The 20,300-nt window shown below is 34.0% G+C and overlaps 1 protein-coding gene across 2 annotated transcripts in view; it reads right to left on the reverse strand.

Annotated features, from left to right (window-relative positions):
• Positions 1–743: 743 nt before the first annotated feature.
• Sesn (Sestrin) overlaps positions 744–20,300 on the reverse strand; it is a 38,089-nt gene continuing 18,532 nt past the window's right edge. For both annotated transcript variants that reach the window (XM_081728212.1, XM_081728203.1), the window contains exons 3-9: positions 16,097–16,279; positions 13,541–13,754; positions 12,953–13,073; positions 11,836–11,998; positions 8,773–8,963; positions 8,171–8,315; positions 744–4,402 (exon numbers count right to left, since the gene is read on the reverse strand). In XM_081728212.1, coding sequence (XP_081584338.1) covers positions 4,316–4,402; positions 8,171–8,315; positions 8,773–8,963; positions 11,836–11,998; positions 12,953–13,073; positions 13,541–13,754; positions 16,097–16,279 — 1,104 coding nt within the window. In that variant the 3' untranslated portion in view covers positions 744–4,315. The remainder of the gene's footprint in view (positions 4,403–8,170; positions 8,316–8,772; positions 8,964–11,835; positions 11,999–12,952; positions 13,074–13,540; positions 13,755–16,096; positions 16,280–20,300) is intronic.

The following is a 20,300-nucleotide window of genomic DNA, read 5'->3' on the forward strand; positions in this document are numbered from 1 at the left end:
GAAGAAAGGCAATTTACTTTATCCTGTCAAACAACGGATATGTTAGAAACTAACGCTTTATAGTACTTTGAAATCGTTATAAAATTGTGTAAGTTATTCATTAACTACTTATGTCCCAATATTATATCAAACTATTAGAAAAACATAAATAATTACCTAGATAGCTTGTAGTTTGCCGCAGCACACTCACACTTGTTTAGGTTCTAGACGCCATTAACATCAAACTCCACGTGACGCATTATTGCCATATGCGAATATACTAACATGATTTTAGGGAATCGTATCCTTACCCCCCACGTACTTTTGCCCCCCTCTACTCTACAGGACTAAGTACTGACCACTGTATGGTATGTCATTCCCGTGTAAAACTAGTTTTCCGCCGACAGCGCCACCTATCCTTCGAAACACTGCGTATAGACCCTTCCAAAGCTTTCTTCAATGTCTCCTTTCTTGTAAAATTAAATTAATATAAAAAATCGAAACTAAATAGCTTTCTTAGTTCTCTTTTAATCGAATTTTGAAGACTATCATTTCGTAGTAAAAACTACGATATATCTTAAAAGGGTTAATCTAGGGAGGGCTAAAAAGAATAGGTCAGACCTCACACTCTTTGCGCCATAATCGTTATGTTAGTGCAGATGTCCATTAAAAGTCCTAACTAGATACCACACGAGAATCCTGGTCAGTTACATCTGGATTACTCAGTACTCAAGTTCTTTAAGTTTTCAAATCAAAACTTCAAATAAAAATTAAAACTTTTTATTCTTTTTTTTAAAGGATTTTGTTTCTTACAAAGGTTTCAGTACATACACTATATATTTTCAAAAGTACACGACGGACTGAATCCTAAACACTGAAATGAAGTCGAATTAGGTTGTTCAATTTTCCATATACATTCTTCTACAGAAAAATTCATCGCATTTTTCTGCTTTTACAAAAGGAAAAATCATGGGATTCAATAAACAAGAACATGGTAAAATAAAAATTAAAAAAAAAAAAGAAAAAAAAATGGATCTCACTCATACAACACCACTCACTTTCACATCTAGACAGAGATTTTTTTAATTATTATCATCATCATCAACTTTACTTTTCATTATTAAATTTGAATTTAGTTTAAAGAAATTTAGATGTTAGCACTATAGCTGATATGTGCACACACACATACATATATATATAAACTCTTAGTACATTTGTCAAATATGTGCATGATGTAAAATTTGGAACATTATTGAAACAATTTAGAGAATAAATTTAAATCTTATTTTTCACATTCACCAACACATTTTTATTTCCCGTAATGTATATAAAATCTGTAAAAGCCAATATAATACAATAATATAGTTCGTTAATAATTACACATTTATACTTTCTCACTAAATGTCTATCCATATGTATATATGTACACATACACACGTAATTTTCTTTCTCAATCATGTACTTTATATGTATATTTAGAAAAATCACAGCATTACCATCTATTAACGGGCAGAAATTCAGGACCTGCGTTTAGGTTCTTAAGCAATCGTTGCTGCCCATTGAGAAACCAATCTAATTTATCACACAAAGGAGATTTTTAAGAAAATCTTTTAATGCCACAGTTTCACCACAGAATAAATCACTAATAAATGCATATTTAAAAAAAAAAATCCACTTAATTCGATACTTTTCAGTTGTAACATTTGACATACGGAACAAAATAGAGCCTATTGAGGTGTACTTAACTAGATGGATGTGACAAATAAGTCTGAGATCAATTTGGATCCGATAAACTAAGATTATGTAAGGCTCTGAAAACTTATTTCTGCATGTGCCTTCTCGGCGTCGTTAGCGCAAGTTTTATTTCCCGATTACATATACGTACCGATATTATACTTAGTTCATCGTCTATCTTTTTTCCAATTATGCTAAGTATGCACAACTGGCAGAAGAACCAGATATCTTTCTCCTGGAAATTACACGTACAACGTTCTAAAGAGTAGGTCAATATAATAATGGAATAGAAAGTTATTATATTCCTAACATAGTCATATTATTAATATTATAGTATATGATGACTTCCAACCTTCAGCAGATGTGTGTTATCCATCGTCTTAAAGCTTTTCTTAAAAGCCTACATATGTAAGTTAAAAAACAAGAGAGAGACTAGGGATCAAGATTATTTAAACATGGTTGTGTAGTGCAAACAACATCCACAAGATCACAGATTACAACGTAAATATAGGTTTCAATCAGTCGATTCATGAAATTCTCCTCTTTTATACTTTAGAGATTTCTTTTCGCTGCATAAATTCCCAATCTTAAATTTCGGCACTTTACGTTACCGAAAGAAATTCATTTTTCCTTTAATTGTTACTAATTCGTGCGCAAAATATATTCTAATAACGTTTAAGAAAGTCAGCAGCGGTGAAAAAAAAAAAAAAAAAAAAAGGAATCATTTACCAGAACAACACTGTGGTGAAACTATGGATACTCATCGTAACATATCGATCTTTTTCATTCCAGAACAAAGGAAAAAAAAAATTACCATGACCAGTCTTTGGCAACAGATGTACCAGTCTATACACAAGCTACTATGTTTATAACTAAACTCTATATATATAATATACTTTATAAGATTTATTTATTTATTTATTTATTTCTATATATATATATTTATTTGTATGTATAAAAAGAAGAGTATAATGTACAACTCCCAGGAGTCTTCGAACATTTATAATACTGAGATCACACTACTGGCTGAAGTTAGAGAGCATTACACTGCACAAGTAATAAAAACTGCATATAATCACGAACGAAAAAAAAAAAAAAAAAAAGTATGGGGGGAAAAATGTTGCCAAAGTGTTCGAAGTATGTATAGGTTTGTTTACATATATATATATATTTTTGTAGATGCAACAACAAGCACTTGGTAATGCCTCCTCCTTATTAAACATTATTAAGCAGACAAAAAAAAAATATAACGTAAGGCAAACTGGCACTGAGAATAATATTAAAAAAAAAAAAAAAAAAAAACTGAGTCCTACGTACAACAAAAAATGAAACTCATCGACAGGAACAGAACTGAAAGGCGCACGAGGGACAACAAGGATTAACACCAACTCTCAACTACACATCGATTACAGATATACACATACGTACAATCCGAACACACGTATTTGCAAACATATACAAAATAGTTACTTAAAAAAAAATGAATGTAAGACAATCAACAAAAACTCATCTATATGCAAATACTGACATTTTCGTTCATCCTTTTTTTTTTTAATTTTTTAGCTCTTCTCTTAAAAACATAGGTGGTGGTGGTGGAAGGGGGAAAAAAAGGAAAAAAATAAACAAGAATTAAAACTATTTAAGGGTGGGAAAATATTCAGTTACTCTCTCTTACTGAAAATATATAGGTTGCCTTCTATAATATTTATATATATATTTTATATTTTTTCGCCTTTTTTTAAAATTTTATTTTAATTAATTATATGCGAAGCTTCACTGAAGCAAATATCATACAAGCTCTGGATGCAATATTAACAAATTTCAATAAATAGGCCAAGTAATAATAAAAACATACGTAAGCTGACTCGAACAAGTCAAAAAAGGAACCCAAGTTTCTTGGTTGTGGCACCCCAAATAGGGAGGTAATACAAACTACACAAATTGACTTTTTTGTTTCGTTTATTATTTACCTATTTCACTGGCATTTTTTTCTCTCGCTCTTTTCGTAGTAATTTAAGTAAGTTGGGGAGACAAAATTCATGACAATTTACATTTATTAACATTCTATTTTATAGTAATATTGTTAAACTGTTTCCTAATCTTAACTACATTGATACATTTGTTTTAAACAGAACACTTCAACAGTGACACAAAACGCTTATTATATTGGCATACCATGAAACTTGGGCGATACAACTTATTTACCAACAGATCACAGTCAATATGTATAATATAATCTATATATATATAAATTCCTTTTGTGCCATTATTAATGCCCCTTTTCCCCCATATAAATTAAAAGGATTTCTCTTTCCCCATAATGCCAACTGGAAAACAAAATAAAAGCAACGTCCATAACTATTGTTGAGTTATCGGATAGATTTTTTTTTTTTTTTTGTTGTTAAGATCACAGACAAGCACTCCTGCAAGCTACCCGACGGCGCAAGCGGATTCTTGAACTGCACACCAACCACATTCTTCAGCTCTAGCGCAGTTCAATTGGATGGTCGTTTTCTACTGCTGCCTCGAGGACCTGAAACAATACGCAACCTCTTCCAGTTGGTCTGGGGGAAACGGGTGACAGGCAACATTATTACGGTACCTACGTCATGTAGCGCATCACGGCTCTTAAAGCGTATAGCAACTCCGCCTGCATCCTTGCCTCTAGCACCATTAGATTCACATGAACCTGTGAAAAGAAAAATAATTGCAATGTATTTCGTAAGAAATCTACAACATTTACTGAATAACTTTATATGATCTTGCTGTTCAATCTTACATGTATTGGCTACATAAACGTATTTTTAATTATCAAACAGCTATACATGAACTAGTGCTACAGTATTATAACTAACTTTCTTTCTGTTTCTTAGGTTTTGACTTCTCGATACTACTTATATTGTGGGAAAAAATTTCTTTGGTACTGACAGATTTATGACAATCAGAAAAAGAGCAATACCAGCTGTATGAAATTCGTACTGCTAACTGGGAACCTAGTTCTTGTACTAGTCAAAAAATGATTACACGAAGAAAACTGGCGTTACATACTCCCTACTTTTACCACATGAAAAATGATTGTCTGCATCCAAAGAAATTTCTTCCTCCCTCAGAGAAATTTTCAGTTCTGTCCCTGAAGGCTTGGTAATAATTTTATATATATATATATATATTTAAAATAATTAAAAGCGATAAAAGATACATATACACCAGTGAAATTAGTTTTAGATTAGGCGTTATTTGTTTAAGGCTTTTGTTGATAATAGCAACTTTTTTTTAAAAAAAAAATATTTTCTGCTTTTTAACGTTGTCGTTGAAGGCAGTTATTGTCTTTGTTTATTCTTCGACTTGTTTCCCGGTAGTTTAGGCAGATACCTTAACTAAAGGTAGGATATTAACTTCCTTAAAATGGGTCAGTTCTTAAAATGGTTAACGCGCGTTCCTGATGTAACGCTCATCAAGCTAAAGTACGTCTTCCAAGGAACAAGTAGCCCTGCTGTGGGTATTTTTATCTGTCAAACGGAGATTCCCAAGCTGTTGGTATTTTATTTTGTAAATATTGATGCTGGTGTAATTTTTGATCACTGTCTCCCATTCCGTGTAGATACAAATACACCAACAGGAGTTGGCAATCTTCACTTACCTGATAATATGACCCACCACATGGAAAACTATCCTGTTCATCAGAAAACAACTCTTTGGCTTGATAAGCGTATATTAGAAACTCATTATCACACGTTTTGTCATCATTTCCCTTCTCCCGTTTATTTTTACTCCTCGAAGTTTCACTATATTTTTCTATTTTAGACCACCGTGACCAAACTTCAGAAGATCCACTTAAGTCCAAAACGTTATTCAGAGGGTCATTTACCTTCCCTTAAAGCATATTAATTCTTTTCTAGCAAACTCTGTATAAAATTAACATTTAATGTATGTATATGTAACTTCGGCTCCCAATTCGTGAAAGCAAGTGTGCATTATCTTGTGTGACTTCTTGTCAATAACTTAATTCTCTCAGTGCTAAATACATTTGGTGCTCGAGAGCTAAAATTTGATTCCCAAGAGGAGCTCATGTGGTTCAAACTCTACGTTAAGATGTAAGCCATCCCATATAGTCTCCGTTCTGAAAAGAAGTATTTTGAACCCCAAACTAATTAATTTCAAAATAATGAACGATTTTGAATAGTTTTCTTTGTCGGAAAGAATCTGATTCCGTGTAACTTGCTGAAAACCAATTTAAATTGCTTCCCTTTATGGAAATCTATTGACGAACATATGTGACAAAGGTAACCACTTATGTTAATGTCTGTACATAAGTACAAATAGGATACTAACAAAGAAAAGTATTTATCTAATAAATTCGCACAAGTTATTCGAATAATACTGTTTATTAACAAATAAATAAATAAATACCTTTCTCAAATACTATAGATAGGTTTGACACACTTAGAAATGAATTCGAAGTAGGTATTTAGGTTTAGAAATATTTAATACACACATTATCGAACAATTTGAACCGTTATAGATATGATACTTGACTATTCAGTTCATGGCCAAAAAGATAAACATGCACATTCGCAAGATTTATTTTCCCCCCAATCTCTCTCTGAAGCATAGTTTGGGAGCCGTGGTTATATAAATAAGTCATGCATTACTTTTCCTCTACTTTATTGTCAAGGTGGAACAGAATCCGTGTAGGTTTCCAAGTGCAATTTCCACAGAATAAACAGTTTAAAATACAAACTCAAAAATAACGTTTCCATGCTGAAGAAGTTTGGAATAATTTACTCAAAATTAAAATATTCGTAAACCTCATGGACTTACATTTCATTATTTTATGGAGGAGCTCCCGAAGCTCATTAATTACGAAGGAAATATTTTTCACGCGGAAATAAAAGCTACTTATAGTGAAAATACAAGAACTCGGAAAAGAAAAGCCTTTCCTTAAGGAAGTACCCTGACATTTTCCGCAATATATTCCTAATTTAGGGAAACATTGTTACTTACTACGCAACAGTAAACTACGGTATATTAATTAAAAAAAAAAAAAAAAATACAACAAACAGAACAAATCTTTTGTTTTTCGTACCCCACGAATAGTTTCTCGATTCGAAGAGTTTATATTTAGAAGAAATAGAATAAGCATTCGTATTTTAAGTTCCTACGCGCCTGACTCCTCGTTGACCATTATTTAGACATGATGCGCTTGAGACTAAGATTGCAATGCTGCACTTACAATCATTCCGACAATGCGTATTCTCGTCAATACCTCAACAAGAGTGATCGATACCGGGAATCTAATTTTGATTTCAGAAACTACAAGCTGACCACGAATAATGCTGCTTCGCGATTTCTTTACCTCTAAATTTATCGAAAATTACTAAAAATAAAAGGCTTATTAATAACCGAAAATATGGTTTTGCAGAATACTTCTTACAAGCAGTAAAAAAAAAATAAGTTTCCCAACAGTTTCCAATAACATCATTTTAGACTTTGCCAGTAGAGGCATCATTGTTCACAGACTTGGGTGTTTCACAATTTTTATTGCTAGACTGGGTATTCAGTTTGTTAAAAAACAAGGGTTTCTAAAAACTCGGAGAGCATGCCCTTCTACCTTCTCCAAATGACACCCTTGTTCCCTCACCCCTAGTTTAATGCACGTACGCCAAGGCTTGGTTCTACAACAAATATAAAGTATTTTGGAAGTATGTGTAACTACTCATCCACTGCAGATTGGACTACCTTGTCATTCTAGAACTATGACCCACTTAATGCATTTTTACATTGACCAAAGGAATGGAAATTTGAAGGTGCGAGATTGGGCGAATATGGAAGATAGGGAAAGCATTCAAAACCATTACGATGGCAGAATGTGGCTTTGGCAGTGTGTAGTCTCGGACTATCAGAGCAAAAGCACACCGGTTTGACTTAGATCACGTAGTCTCTCCGGATTGCATGTTCGTTTCTCGTGCAGAAGGTTGAAGTAGATCCATTATTTACATCATGGCCTCTGGGCATGTAATATTTAAGAATTGGTCCTTTGTGGCTGCAAACCAAAGTAACACAACTTTTCCTTGACTGGTGTGAAAGATCGATCTGGAACTTTCAACACTGGTTATGTCCAACTTTTCAGCCCACCACGAAGTTTTTAATTTATTCAGTTGTCACCGTACTGAACTGTCATCCGGCAATGAATTTCTATCGAATCCATGCCTTCACCCAACAGAAATCTAACGACACTTCGTTGCTTCTATAAGAGTACTGCCATCTTGAAACTTTCCTAGCGTGCGACCACAAAATAATGAACATATGACAATCACAGTCGTATTTTAGAATTTTTATACTATTTTTCCGGTTATTTATTAAATGAGCCTTTCTTTTCAACAATCCTGCAACGAAATGTAAGTTACCTCATTCTAAAAGAAACTGAAAACTTTTTCCATGCACTTTTGTAACTAACCTTTTCACTGTGTTTGAATTCCCTCATCACAGTATCATAGTCCTTCTTTGTTACACGTTCCGGATAACAACACGCAGATTTGATAAAAGCCTTTAAGGATCTTTCTAGTAACTGGTTAACTTCCCCATAGTCGTAGTCGTCATGTCTACAAAGAGAATTCGGAAACTGGTTTTAGAACTAAATGATACATACCTATAGACAAATAACACATATTTAACAATAACACTTAGCAAAACAAGTCCCTGTGAAAATGAATACTGAAGGAAATTGTTCTTTTAGTTTTATTCCTCAAACATTGCAATCCTGTAAGTTTAATGTTAGATTTACAGAAACAGTTATCAAAATATCAGTACAATACGAAATCATCACAAATCATATTATGTAGAAGAATGGTAACAATACCAGTGATTGGATGCTGCTAAGAAAAATCACCATATTTACATATGATTACATTTATATGTATAGCACAACAAATAGCGACTAAAAACGATACTTTTTTTTTTTTTTTTTTTACCAGCCTCCAAACTTCCTGAATTGTTTGCTGAAACGAGAACATCAACTAATGTTAATCTTATCACTCGTACACGATTGAAAGTCCTTACCTTATACCAAACATGCACTGGATGTAATTCCAAATGGCACGCCGGAATCTAGAGGTATCTACATCTTTTCGCCCTCCCATGGTGTAATACGTTAGATTATAAGCAGTCTTAAATTTCTCATCCAATAAATTTCCTACGTCATTATACAATCTATTGACTAGTGAGTATCCATGATCATCCCATGAGTAGTCCTAAGAAGAAGAAAAAAAAAATTACCTATTAGTTGCAGACGAACTCTGTAGGCGACTGAATTGGGTTTTATGTCCAGCCTACAAGAGAACTGCTACAATAAAAGAATCATCTCGACCTTGATGAAGATTCCTTTTTTGAAAATACGTACGAGAAAGAATAATACAAAACAGTAAGATGAAAACCAAAACATTGTAGGCACCAAAGTTTACAAGAATAAATTATTACTCTCAGAACCATACAATGCAATGGAGAGAATACTTAATAGGTAAACACGCATTTCACTTATTCCAATCATGACATCCTTAGAGCAAATAACTCCCAATCCTTGATGAAATTACTTTTAACTGAAATTGTTTTAGTATAATGATGGAGAGAAGGAAAAGGGAAGAGCTGCACTGGCGTGAACATAATTCAGACCTCCAATTGTCGACAGGACGAACTATACCATCAGTTTTCTGAATGTACAGCTTCGTATCTAATTCATGGCAGTTACTTCATAGAGACAATCCGTATTTAGTAGACGAGTTTTCTGCTTTCCCTATTTTCTGTATTTCCCATAGATATTGTGGAACGAAGTTGAAAAATTTGTAAAAATATTTGTGAAGCGAAGTTTCATTCGTATACCTATGGAAGATACCAGAATTGGTGTTAATCATCATAATTACTAATTCATCTAAATAATGTTCCTTTCATGTGTGTGTTCCATAACCGATATTTCAAGTGCTTTCCGAAAGCATTTATCTTGAGGGCTTAGAATTTCTTTATGCTAGTCTTTACATAGTGTCGGTAACAACTTTGTGTGTATAAATATAATATAGTATAATTTGGTTAGTGCACTAACAACTAATCAAACCTGTTTTATGCATCTTCTAGTGATCTTATCGTTGTAATCCTCTATGATAAATATAGTTCTGTCTCCCAACTGATGGATATTCAAACACCTACATGTACACTTATGTCCAAAATTATTGTCGCATGTCTATAAATATGTTGTTGTAGGAATATAATTTGATAACGAATTCGCCCGGTATTTCTTATAATGTTATTATGTGTATAATCGGCAAAGACATTATGTGACAAATTTCATGTCAAAAGAGCAGGAAATAAGAACAATAAAACGAAAATGAAACTTTTTTTGTCCATTTAGCAACATTTTGTTTTACTCATTCTAATTTTCGTATTTATAATTATTTTCCCATGAAATTTACCACAAATATACATTTCCCGATTATACACACACACAGTATCAGTATTAAAAGTACCCTGCAAAATCATTATCAAATTATATTCTTACAAGAAGACCGCTATAGATATGCGACAATCATTTTGGACATGAGTGTACAATGTTACTAGATTTGAACTTCAATAACAGGAGTTTGAAAATCCAACGGTTGGGAGAAACAACAATATCCATCGTAGAATGTTACGGATATTGTAACACAGAATGTTAAGGATAAGAGTCCTTAAAAAAATCTATATTATACATATTTTTACATACACACACTGTTCTTATGGACACTATGTGAAGACCAGCAGAAAAGAAATTCTGAAAGCAACCCTCAAAATAACGGCCTGCAAGACGCACTTGAAATATCGGCTATAAAACACATGAAAGGAATATAGGATTTAGGAGTTTAGGCTTTAGATTTCTGGGCTTTCGGCATCTAAGGCCACCTGGTGTGAATGTGGAAAACCTAGGAAAACCTTATTCTGGGTGGCTGGCCGGAAAAAGCGTTTTACACTTTTTCGACCGAGTGCCCCACCGGGAATCGAACCTGGGACCGCTCGCACCGAAGGCGAGAGCGTTAGCGACTACGCTACGCGGGGACACATGAAAGGAATATAATTCAGGCGAGTTAGTAATTATTATAATGTGTTTGTTCCATACTCTCGATATTTAATTTTAGTACGATTTTCTTCATTTTAAATAAAATAATGTTCTTTTTAACTGAGACTGAACATTCTGATTTAACAAGTAGTCCCAGCCAAAAATTAAAAAAAAAAAAAAAAAAAAAAAAATCTTTTTGAGAGGACCTGAAGCTAAGCTACCCAACGTAGAGAAAGTACATGAACTAGCAAAGCATACTCATCCCATCCTTCAAGAGTTTCCTCGTGGCTAAGCGGTTAGCGTACGCGCCTTTAGCGTGGGAGGCCGGGGTTCGATTCCCGGCGGAAGCTCATGTGGTTCGGATTCCACGGTAATCAGTACGTACACGTTTCATATAGACTCGCTGCTGAAAGGGACGCTAAACTAAATTCAACTCAACTCATCCTATCCTTCACACGAACTATGTAGAAAGGACTGGGTACTCAAGGCTGCTGTGCTTGATTTGAACCTTCAACGAATTCCAAACTCTTTCACGCCTCTTTTGTATCTATTATCAGTCAGTAATACTTCGCCTACTTTTTAATTTAATCAGTTTAGGCATACTTTAATATTTCATGTAATAACAGAAGAATAAGTGACGTGTATCCACTGGATCGCTGAAATAGCCTATATGTACGCCTGTTAAGTACTCTACTCATTGCTTTACACTCCTTCTAGCTACCTCATTGCAGTTGCATATTTTTAAATTATAAGAAAATGGTATGTACGATACGATCAAAATCAAACGTGCAAATTTGCATATGCCAAGAGCAATACAAACAAAATGTGAACGAAAATGCAACGTTTATAGAACAAAATTACAGGTAAAAGGCACGAAACACAAAAAGTCAAACATTTACTGAAAGTAACAATAACAATGATCCAAAGAAATAGAAATAGAAAACCACAAAATACAACTCAGAAGGAATCTTCATTCAAGAAGGGTGATGCTTCTTTTACAGAAAGACTTATATACGTTTGAGATAAAGAGAGAAATAGCTTACCTGTACTCGGAAGGTAGGAATGTCCGTAACTTCACCACGTCTCGCGAAGTCCTGATACAGGAAGGTAGGGTCTTCGACAAAGTGGCCAATATCAGCCTTCAGCTGGGTCAACGGCTCGGGACCTGCTGACAACTCTGCACTCTGACTCTCCACATGTTCAAACCTACAATTGTAAGTATTTGTTAAATTCACATACTAAGGTAGAGTAACAAGAGTTTATCATTCAAAAGCGTCCACCGCCTAAAATCAACATGAATTTTACATAAATTTATGTATGGCTTAATGCACTCATGATATCTGTAACTTTAAAGCAAATGGCCTTCTAAACAGCTTGAAACCCATTGCATTAATCCATAAAATCAAATGTCTTACTTCCAGAGTGTAACTCTAAGCCAGTAAGAACATGTGTTACGCCACCCTTTCTTTGTTTGATAGTTAACTCATATTTATGAACGAAATAATGTTTATAAATAAACGTGAGCACAACGGATGAAGCTCAGATTCCTACAAAAATGCGCAGAAGAAATAGAAACTGATTGTTGTAACACATTTAGCAAAGAACACCTAACAAAGAAACCTATACTGAAAATCTGGCAACTATTAGTCCATCAGAAACAAATTTTCCATATAAAAGCCACAATTTTACAAATTATAATACAGTTTATCTTTCAGCATTATAAACTCCCTTTCAACAATTTAAGTTACAAAAGCATACTTTTCCATATTTACTTTCAAAAACATTATTCTTAGTATTACGGGAAAATGTGTACGTTGTGTACAAAAAAAAAAAAAAAAAAAAAAAAAAACTAGACAAGCAAACTAAGATAAGCCAATGATAATTCAAATACCAAGAGTCTAACACTGAACTGTACAGCAGTATTTCAAATTAAGCATTGATGAGATTACAGTAATGAATAATTTTCAAAATTTAATAGAGAGAGATGTCATCCACTATTTTTGACAATGAATGCATTAATCCATTTGCTTGGATCTTCTAATATAAAAATACTTTGCTTTGCTTTAAACTTTGAAGTAATTTTGTTTCGTATCTTAATATATGGTGTTTGTGCTCGTTACAACTATTAAAAAATTCCAGACGCTACAATTTTATACGCACCTCTTTGTCTTTTCTTCTTGCGTGAACTCTTCAGATTTTTCAGACAAGCTTTTCATTCTCTGCATAAGGGTATCGACTCCTACCTCCTGTTCGGCCGAACTCGACAATGGTGTCCACATATCTGAAATAAAAGGAATCATATTACTTAACACACACACGTGTTTTAATTACACAATTTTTGTATTGATTATTGTACGTATTTGGAAACACAATGAACACAACCTTTACACACACACATAAAAACACCTCTATGGTTTTAATTAAGAATGAATAATATACTCTAAACAACAAAAATAATACAATCAGTGGAAGCCTAAAAAAATCAAATCTCATGCTGCCACTGGAAGCGAACTATCATTACTATTCCTCCTATTTTGTTTCTTATTCCTCCACTGACGCAAGGTACATTAAACTTCAAAGTTTTAGTTCAAGTTTGATTACAAGTGCAAGCACAGAACCTATAGAGTTTAAAAAACATTAAGCCAATCAAAGAGCTAACTAAATTATGAAAACAAGTGGAAAATTGGTAAAGAAAGCTAGAAAACTGCATTTAGTTTACGCTGACACACACCGAGTCAGCGTACTTACCTTCTCTGTCGATCTGCGACGGTGACTTTGGTGATGAACTCAACAACACAGCATCACAATTCGCTCCTCCATATACATGACCGTTTTCGTCGTCCAATTCTTCATTCACTCCACAACCGAAGACGAAACTGGATAACGAATGGAAATGAGCGAGAATAACAATCGCATGAACCACTTCGGCCAATGACCAGCTGTCCTTTCCTTTGGTTAGTTTCTAGGAGCAGACAGAAGAAACGTCACTCATTGAAATTCAAAATAATAACAGCATACACAAATATTACACAAAATATATTGCGAAAGAAAAAAATATTTGGGCCGAGAGTAGAGTCATTTACAGAAAAAGGAAGCAAAACTATATTTAGATGCATTGCAAACAATACTACAAGTAACTTATCGTTCTCTCCATCACACATTACAAAATATAATTACTGTTTAAGTTGGACATTTTATGTGCCACAAAAGACACTAACTTAGATAGCTTCATATAACACAGGCTATCTTATTGTTATTACGTACTCAGTGGATAATACTCGTACCAAATGAGTAAGCCTTTATTGTAATCTGGTTATCAATCTATTCTTACTATTTAGCTTCGGTAAACACAAACTACTTAATAAAGTAACTGAACATTATTGATCTGCCGAGTTAGTAACCTTGAGAATATAATGCTGGATTCAATTCCTTGTGGGATTGAATCTTTTGTTACACCACGGGACGTAAATATCAGTAACAAATCTATATCCTGCTGACATCGATAAAATGTGCAGATGTGCCCATGAGACATGTTATTTACAGTAAAATTAAACTAACAGAGGCATTCCAATTTGTACAAATGTAAGTATACTCTGATGACTAGGGAACATATTATAACTAATGCATCTTCAACATTAAATGAAGACATATTTTTAAAAAAAAAAAAATATCTAACCACATGAAAATGAAATAAGAAAATTGTTCAATAACGTTTACATTACAACTAGGGACAAACTTAACGAAAATATTTAAGAAAATTTCAGTTATTTTTAAATCGTACGATATGAAATGTGTACTACATTTATTATATATATATAATTTCTTCCAGTACACAGCGTGGCATATTTATTTTTTAGGTCTAAGTATTGAGTATGAAACACAAGCATATTCCATTTATTGAAGTGATCTGCGCCATCTGCTAATCATATTACTTGCTCCTCAAAATATCCCTTACACACAAAAAAAAAAGAAAAAGAAAAGAAAAAAAAAGAAAATGGAGCTCCATCGTGGCTAAGCAGTTATCATAGGTACCTTTGTCCTACGAGACCCGGGTTCGATTCCCAATGGGAGCTCATGTGGTTCGGACCTCGGTAGGTCCAGGTCTTACATAGCCTAGCTATTGAAACGGACGCTAAACTGAAAAATCAAATCAAATTAAGAATTTTAATGCTACACGCATTTACAACTCGCTGTGAATGATGATACAACAAGTGTGCAAGACGATTTCAAAATGGAGCCAACTCCAAGATCACACTGCGTGCTTCTGTTTGCATGCTATCTGTTCCCTTATTGCAAGTAAAAATGTATGGATGTGGCCAACTACTAGCCATAGTGGTATCTGAAGGACCTACTATATATATATATATATATATATATATATATATATATATATATATATAACATTAAAAGATAATAAATAAGCATACTTCCACTTTTGAGATAGCAGTTGAAGCACTAATTGCAATATCTTGTTTGAATAAATTTGGAGAAGTGCAAATTGCACTATCTTGTTGGAGTATTATGTATATTATCTGTCAATTACAGAGTTCTGCTCCAAACAATGTGATTCTCATGTTAACTGTACGAATATTACGTGAAACTACAAACACTAGGTGCTAACAGTTGTTTATGCCCCGCTCTAGTCGACTACAACGCAGTGAACTTTTACCATAAGCCTGAGGGCCCTAGTTCATTGGCACATTAACTGGCTATGGTAAAAACATAGATCTGAAAAAACAGGAATGAGGACGGGTGACCGAACTATTTTTAAGCAAGAGAACTATCACGCAAGCTTTGCTTCACATTGACCTACATACAAGTTTCAAAATCATGGCCTTTCGATTCAATGGCTAAGCTGATCTTATGCATGTTGTGGAATTTTATTGTTACCTGATTTGCATTGATTATCACGATTGACACTAACTTTATAAAAATATATATCCTTGCAGACGAATATATTATATATATAATATGCGGAACTATGACGTAATGTTGCATTGCTGGACTAACACTATTACATAATCCACGTTAATTGGTGACTGAACTATCTTAATGTGAAAAGTCATTAAAACTTCTAGAAATCAACAAATTTCAATTTCTTTTTAACTTTGCTTTTTCAGCTGGAATCAAAACACGAAATTTTTAGAACGTAAAAGACGATCAAAGCCATAATTTGTCTTATCATAAACTACGCTGTGTATACATAATCAAAAGAGGTGACCAATGATTGTAATTAACTACAAGATTGACGATACTCGAGAAATGTATTTAAGTATATCTGAAAGCAATGTTGCTTACACTTACCTCTATATGAGATTTGTTCAAGAGCCACGGTCGGTGGGCAAGAATTTTGTTTATTTCGTACAAATCCCGTAACTTCTGCGGAATTTGGGATAATCCTTTCAACCAGGTTTGGTTGCCGCCTTGCAGAAGGAACTCTTGTTTCTGTAGATTGATTAAATAGCTGCATTGGTGACGTCCTGCAGCCTGAAGCAGAAAAACAAATCTTTGGTACTACTTCATTCAGACCAAATATATTTAAATACATCACATGTTAAGTTTGATTTGTTTATAAAGTAATGTTTAATGTAAAACAGACTTCACAAGCTATAAACATCAAAATAGCGTACAAATCAGCGAGTAAATATTACACAATCCAACGAGTTAAATCAGACTTTCTCAACTAAGTGAGAACCACTTTTATTATTATTAATAACTGTTATACTATTATTAATGTACTGTGAATATATCAATATGCTTATATTTTAAAATGAAACAGTAATAATTAAAATTTCCTTTATTTTATACTGGTACTACTACCAAGAATATTTTATAATAATACATTACGTAAGCGATTAAAATTTGTGGTATCTATCTTATTAAACTGTATAATCTACACTTTATTGAAATTCTGAACTATAGTATGAGATACACAATTCACTTAGATTGATTAATTAGTCCAAGACGGACAGAACAATAAAATCCAAGAGGACCACAAAAGCAGACTACACGGATCACAGTTTGAGAAACATGTGCTAGATACATACTAGGCACTATTCAAGCCAACTTTCTTATACAGGGTGTTTCAAAACACCGGCAACGTTTGGGAGGTGATTCCTGACATCAGGATAAGACAAAAAGTATATACCAACCTGGATGCACAAATTCTTCCTTTCGGAATATAATACAATACAGCCTGTCGAAAACATGAAAAAAATGAACTTTAAAGATCTATATAGCTCCAAAACTACGGGACCTACCGTAGTCGGGTCAAAGCTTCACTTAGGAACTAGTATGTGCACTATGCAAATATCCAAGTTTCAGAATCTTGCGGTACACCCGCAACAATTTTTATACAGGAAGTTCGTGAGTACTTCAAATTATATGCCCATAGCCAAACTCCCTCTATAAAAATTGTTGCGTGAGTATCTTAGGATCCTGAAAAATGTATTTTTGGATAGTGTACGTATTACTTCCTAAGTGAAGACTTGACCCGACTACAGTAGGTCCCATAGTTTTGATGCTATGAATCTTTTGAGTTCATTTTTTCATGTTTTCGGCAGCCTATAGATCCGAAAGGAAGTATTTGCGCACCTAGGTTGATCTACACTTTTTTGTCTTATCGTGGTGTCATGAATAACCTCTTAAGCGTTGTCGATGTTGTTTTGAGACACCCTGTATATGAAAATATATTAATGCTGAGGAAATAGTTTTCTAATCGTCACAACACAGTGTTGTGATATTTTATTAAACAATATTTGGAATTGAACGAGCTGCACATTAAAATAAGTTAATCTAAACACTGAACACAAGATTTAGTCACAAAACTATCTTATGCTGACTACTCAAAATTAAGAAAAAAATAATATTTCAAGCTCATTTCATTCACTCATAATTTAGTGAGCGTAAATAGTTTTTGCCAAACTGTATAGTAAACACGCATTGGTTCAGATATGAACCTGACATATAATCAATTGTGCATCGTGCTTTACCTAATAAAGGAAAACGCAATGACTAATTTCAAACCGTTACACGGAATGTTGAAACTGCATTTGAAAAAGAAAATGATCGGAAGCCAGTACAGTACTCCAGTCGTTGGCCTTTGTAAGACTGTCTAGCCAAGTCGAATACCACAAAAATAAAGCGTGCGGATAAATTTAGCAACGAAATTTGGCTACACTGATATTCAGGAAACATGAATTTAGTTTTCTTTTTATTTTTCTCTTTAATCGTCGTACAAGTAAAAATTTAAAAAAAAAAAAAAACTTTCGCCATAGTAATGAAAGAAAATGTTCACATTCGAAGACGGGGAGAAGGGAGGGGAGATCAACATACAAATATATAAATATGCACTTCTCTGAAGATGCTTACAGTTCTCTATGAAAAGTAGGAGAAAAAGAGAATAAACCTTACCACGTAAGTTTATGATTTATTCACGCTGCAAAATTTATATTTTTAGGGAAATGCTTTCACACGCTCATTACCCAATATTACTACTTCGTCAGTTTTATATAATAAATACACTATAAAAATATTTCTGACCAAAGCATTTTATCTAATAAATAATATATGCTTGAATTTGTCTTTTATTGTATTCAAGAAGTTCCAAAGTAGAATGAGTGGTGTCCAAATAAATACACGAATATAAAGTTTTTTTTCTTTTTTCGAGAGTAATCTATACCTATACCACACAACATACCATAGTTTAATAGAACTCGGGACTCTGTGCACCAAAGCCGCATGCTATCCAGTGGACAAGCGAAAAAAATGAAATCTTTAAGCTTTACGTCCCATAATTATGTCGGCTAAGCTAAAGGAGACGGTGATGAGAAATAAATGAAATGATGGAAAGAAAACAGTGGGAGGAAATGGAAAACCCCCGAGAAAATCCACGTACACGATGTTTGATCACCACAAAACTCACTTGGCGCGAGCTAGGATCGAATCGAGGACCCCACGCACCAGAAGTGAACGAACTGAGCCCCCACTGAGCCTCCGCGGCCCCCACTAGATCAGCGAGAAGAGCAGTTATAAACATGTCTTATAAAAAAAAAAAAAAAGTTAAAAGATAAGCGTTTTAAAAGCTTACTTTTCCTTGCAAAATTTGTACTTTGTTTCCCCTCCTGGAGCTTAATTGCAACACCTAATAGCACATGAGGGTTCGAGGATATTTTAAAGATGTTTTGAACTACAAATAAAATATTGTACAACTACACTGCCGTGTCGTGACAAAACGCTGTAACTTTGGCGGAGAAGTTTTGCGAAAATGAGCCGTAAAGTTTTCATGCGAAAATGTGATCTGTATCGTGTAGAACCAGTGTATCTTGATATTGGAAACACGTGGTTACATGTAATGTTACGTAAATGCATGTTGTGTGATTAAATTTGGTGAAAATTGATTGGTTGACCATTATTGCCTAGTTACACTCGTTCTGCACGATACAGATCACATTTTCGAATGAAAACTTTACGGCTCATTTTCGCAAAACTTCTCCGCCAAAGTTACAGCGTTTTGTCACGACACGGCAGTACAGTGAAACCTCTACTAACGGACACCTCTATAAAGCGGACACCTCCCATAACGGACATATTTTGTAATCCCCAAACACAGTAATAGGAAAAAACATATTGGCAAACCTCTCTAAAGCGGACACACTCTAGTACGGACACGGACAGTCTTTCTTGTCTTTTATAGGTATTATTTACCTCCGTATTACGGACACTTTCTCTAGAAACAAGTTGGAAAGTGCAGTAAAAATATACTTTAAGTAATTCATACGTATGTCACCAAGGAAGAACATGTAGGTGTGACATTTTGCCTCCTCAACTGTCTGTTCAGCAACCCAGAGGAAGGGCCTCTGTTTCACAACACCCTTATATCCTTTGCTTGCATTCCACTCCCACCCAACCTGCTTCAGAAAAAAAAAAAGTGATTGACAGTTGCCCACTGTTTGGAATGATACATCATTCTACTGTCCCGCTGGAATCTCTACCCAAACATAAGACGTTTGTTATTTTTGACCACGAGTACGCATACTGACTTTTTAAAAAAAAGTCATTGCTGGATTGCAATTAACTCACAAATTAAAGCAATACACCGAAAATGTAGTAAGTAGCGATAAGTGTAAAGTGCAGAGAACTATAACATCTTATTCCCATGTTGTGCCTCGAATTGGATGGTGCAAGATAATGTAGGTACAGTAACATTTTGGTAATATTTATAAATACGTGATTCATGCAAAAATATTTTCTTCTAATTGCATATTACCTTGTTTATTAATTTACGTAAGAAAATATTGAAACCTCTCTAAGGCGGACACCTCTCTATAGCGGACAATTTTTGATTCCCCACGGCTGTCCGCTTTAGAGAGGTTTCACTGTATTGCATTTCTCCCGCAATACTATGATTCTTGTACCTTTAAGATTGATAATGGCACTAAGACCTACGAAAACCGAAGTATTTTCAAATTTCTTCACAACGGAAAAAGTGTTGAACGTATTTTATGAG

The sequence above is a fragment of the Thermobia domestica genome, chromosome 1, assembly GCF_964235325.1.
Source record: "Thermobia domestica chromosome 1, izTheDome1.hap1.1, whole genome shotgun sequence".
NCBI classification, from domain to species: Eukaryota; Metazoa; Arthropoda; class Insecta; order Zygentoma; family Lepismatidae; genus Thermobia; species Thermobia domestica.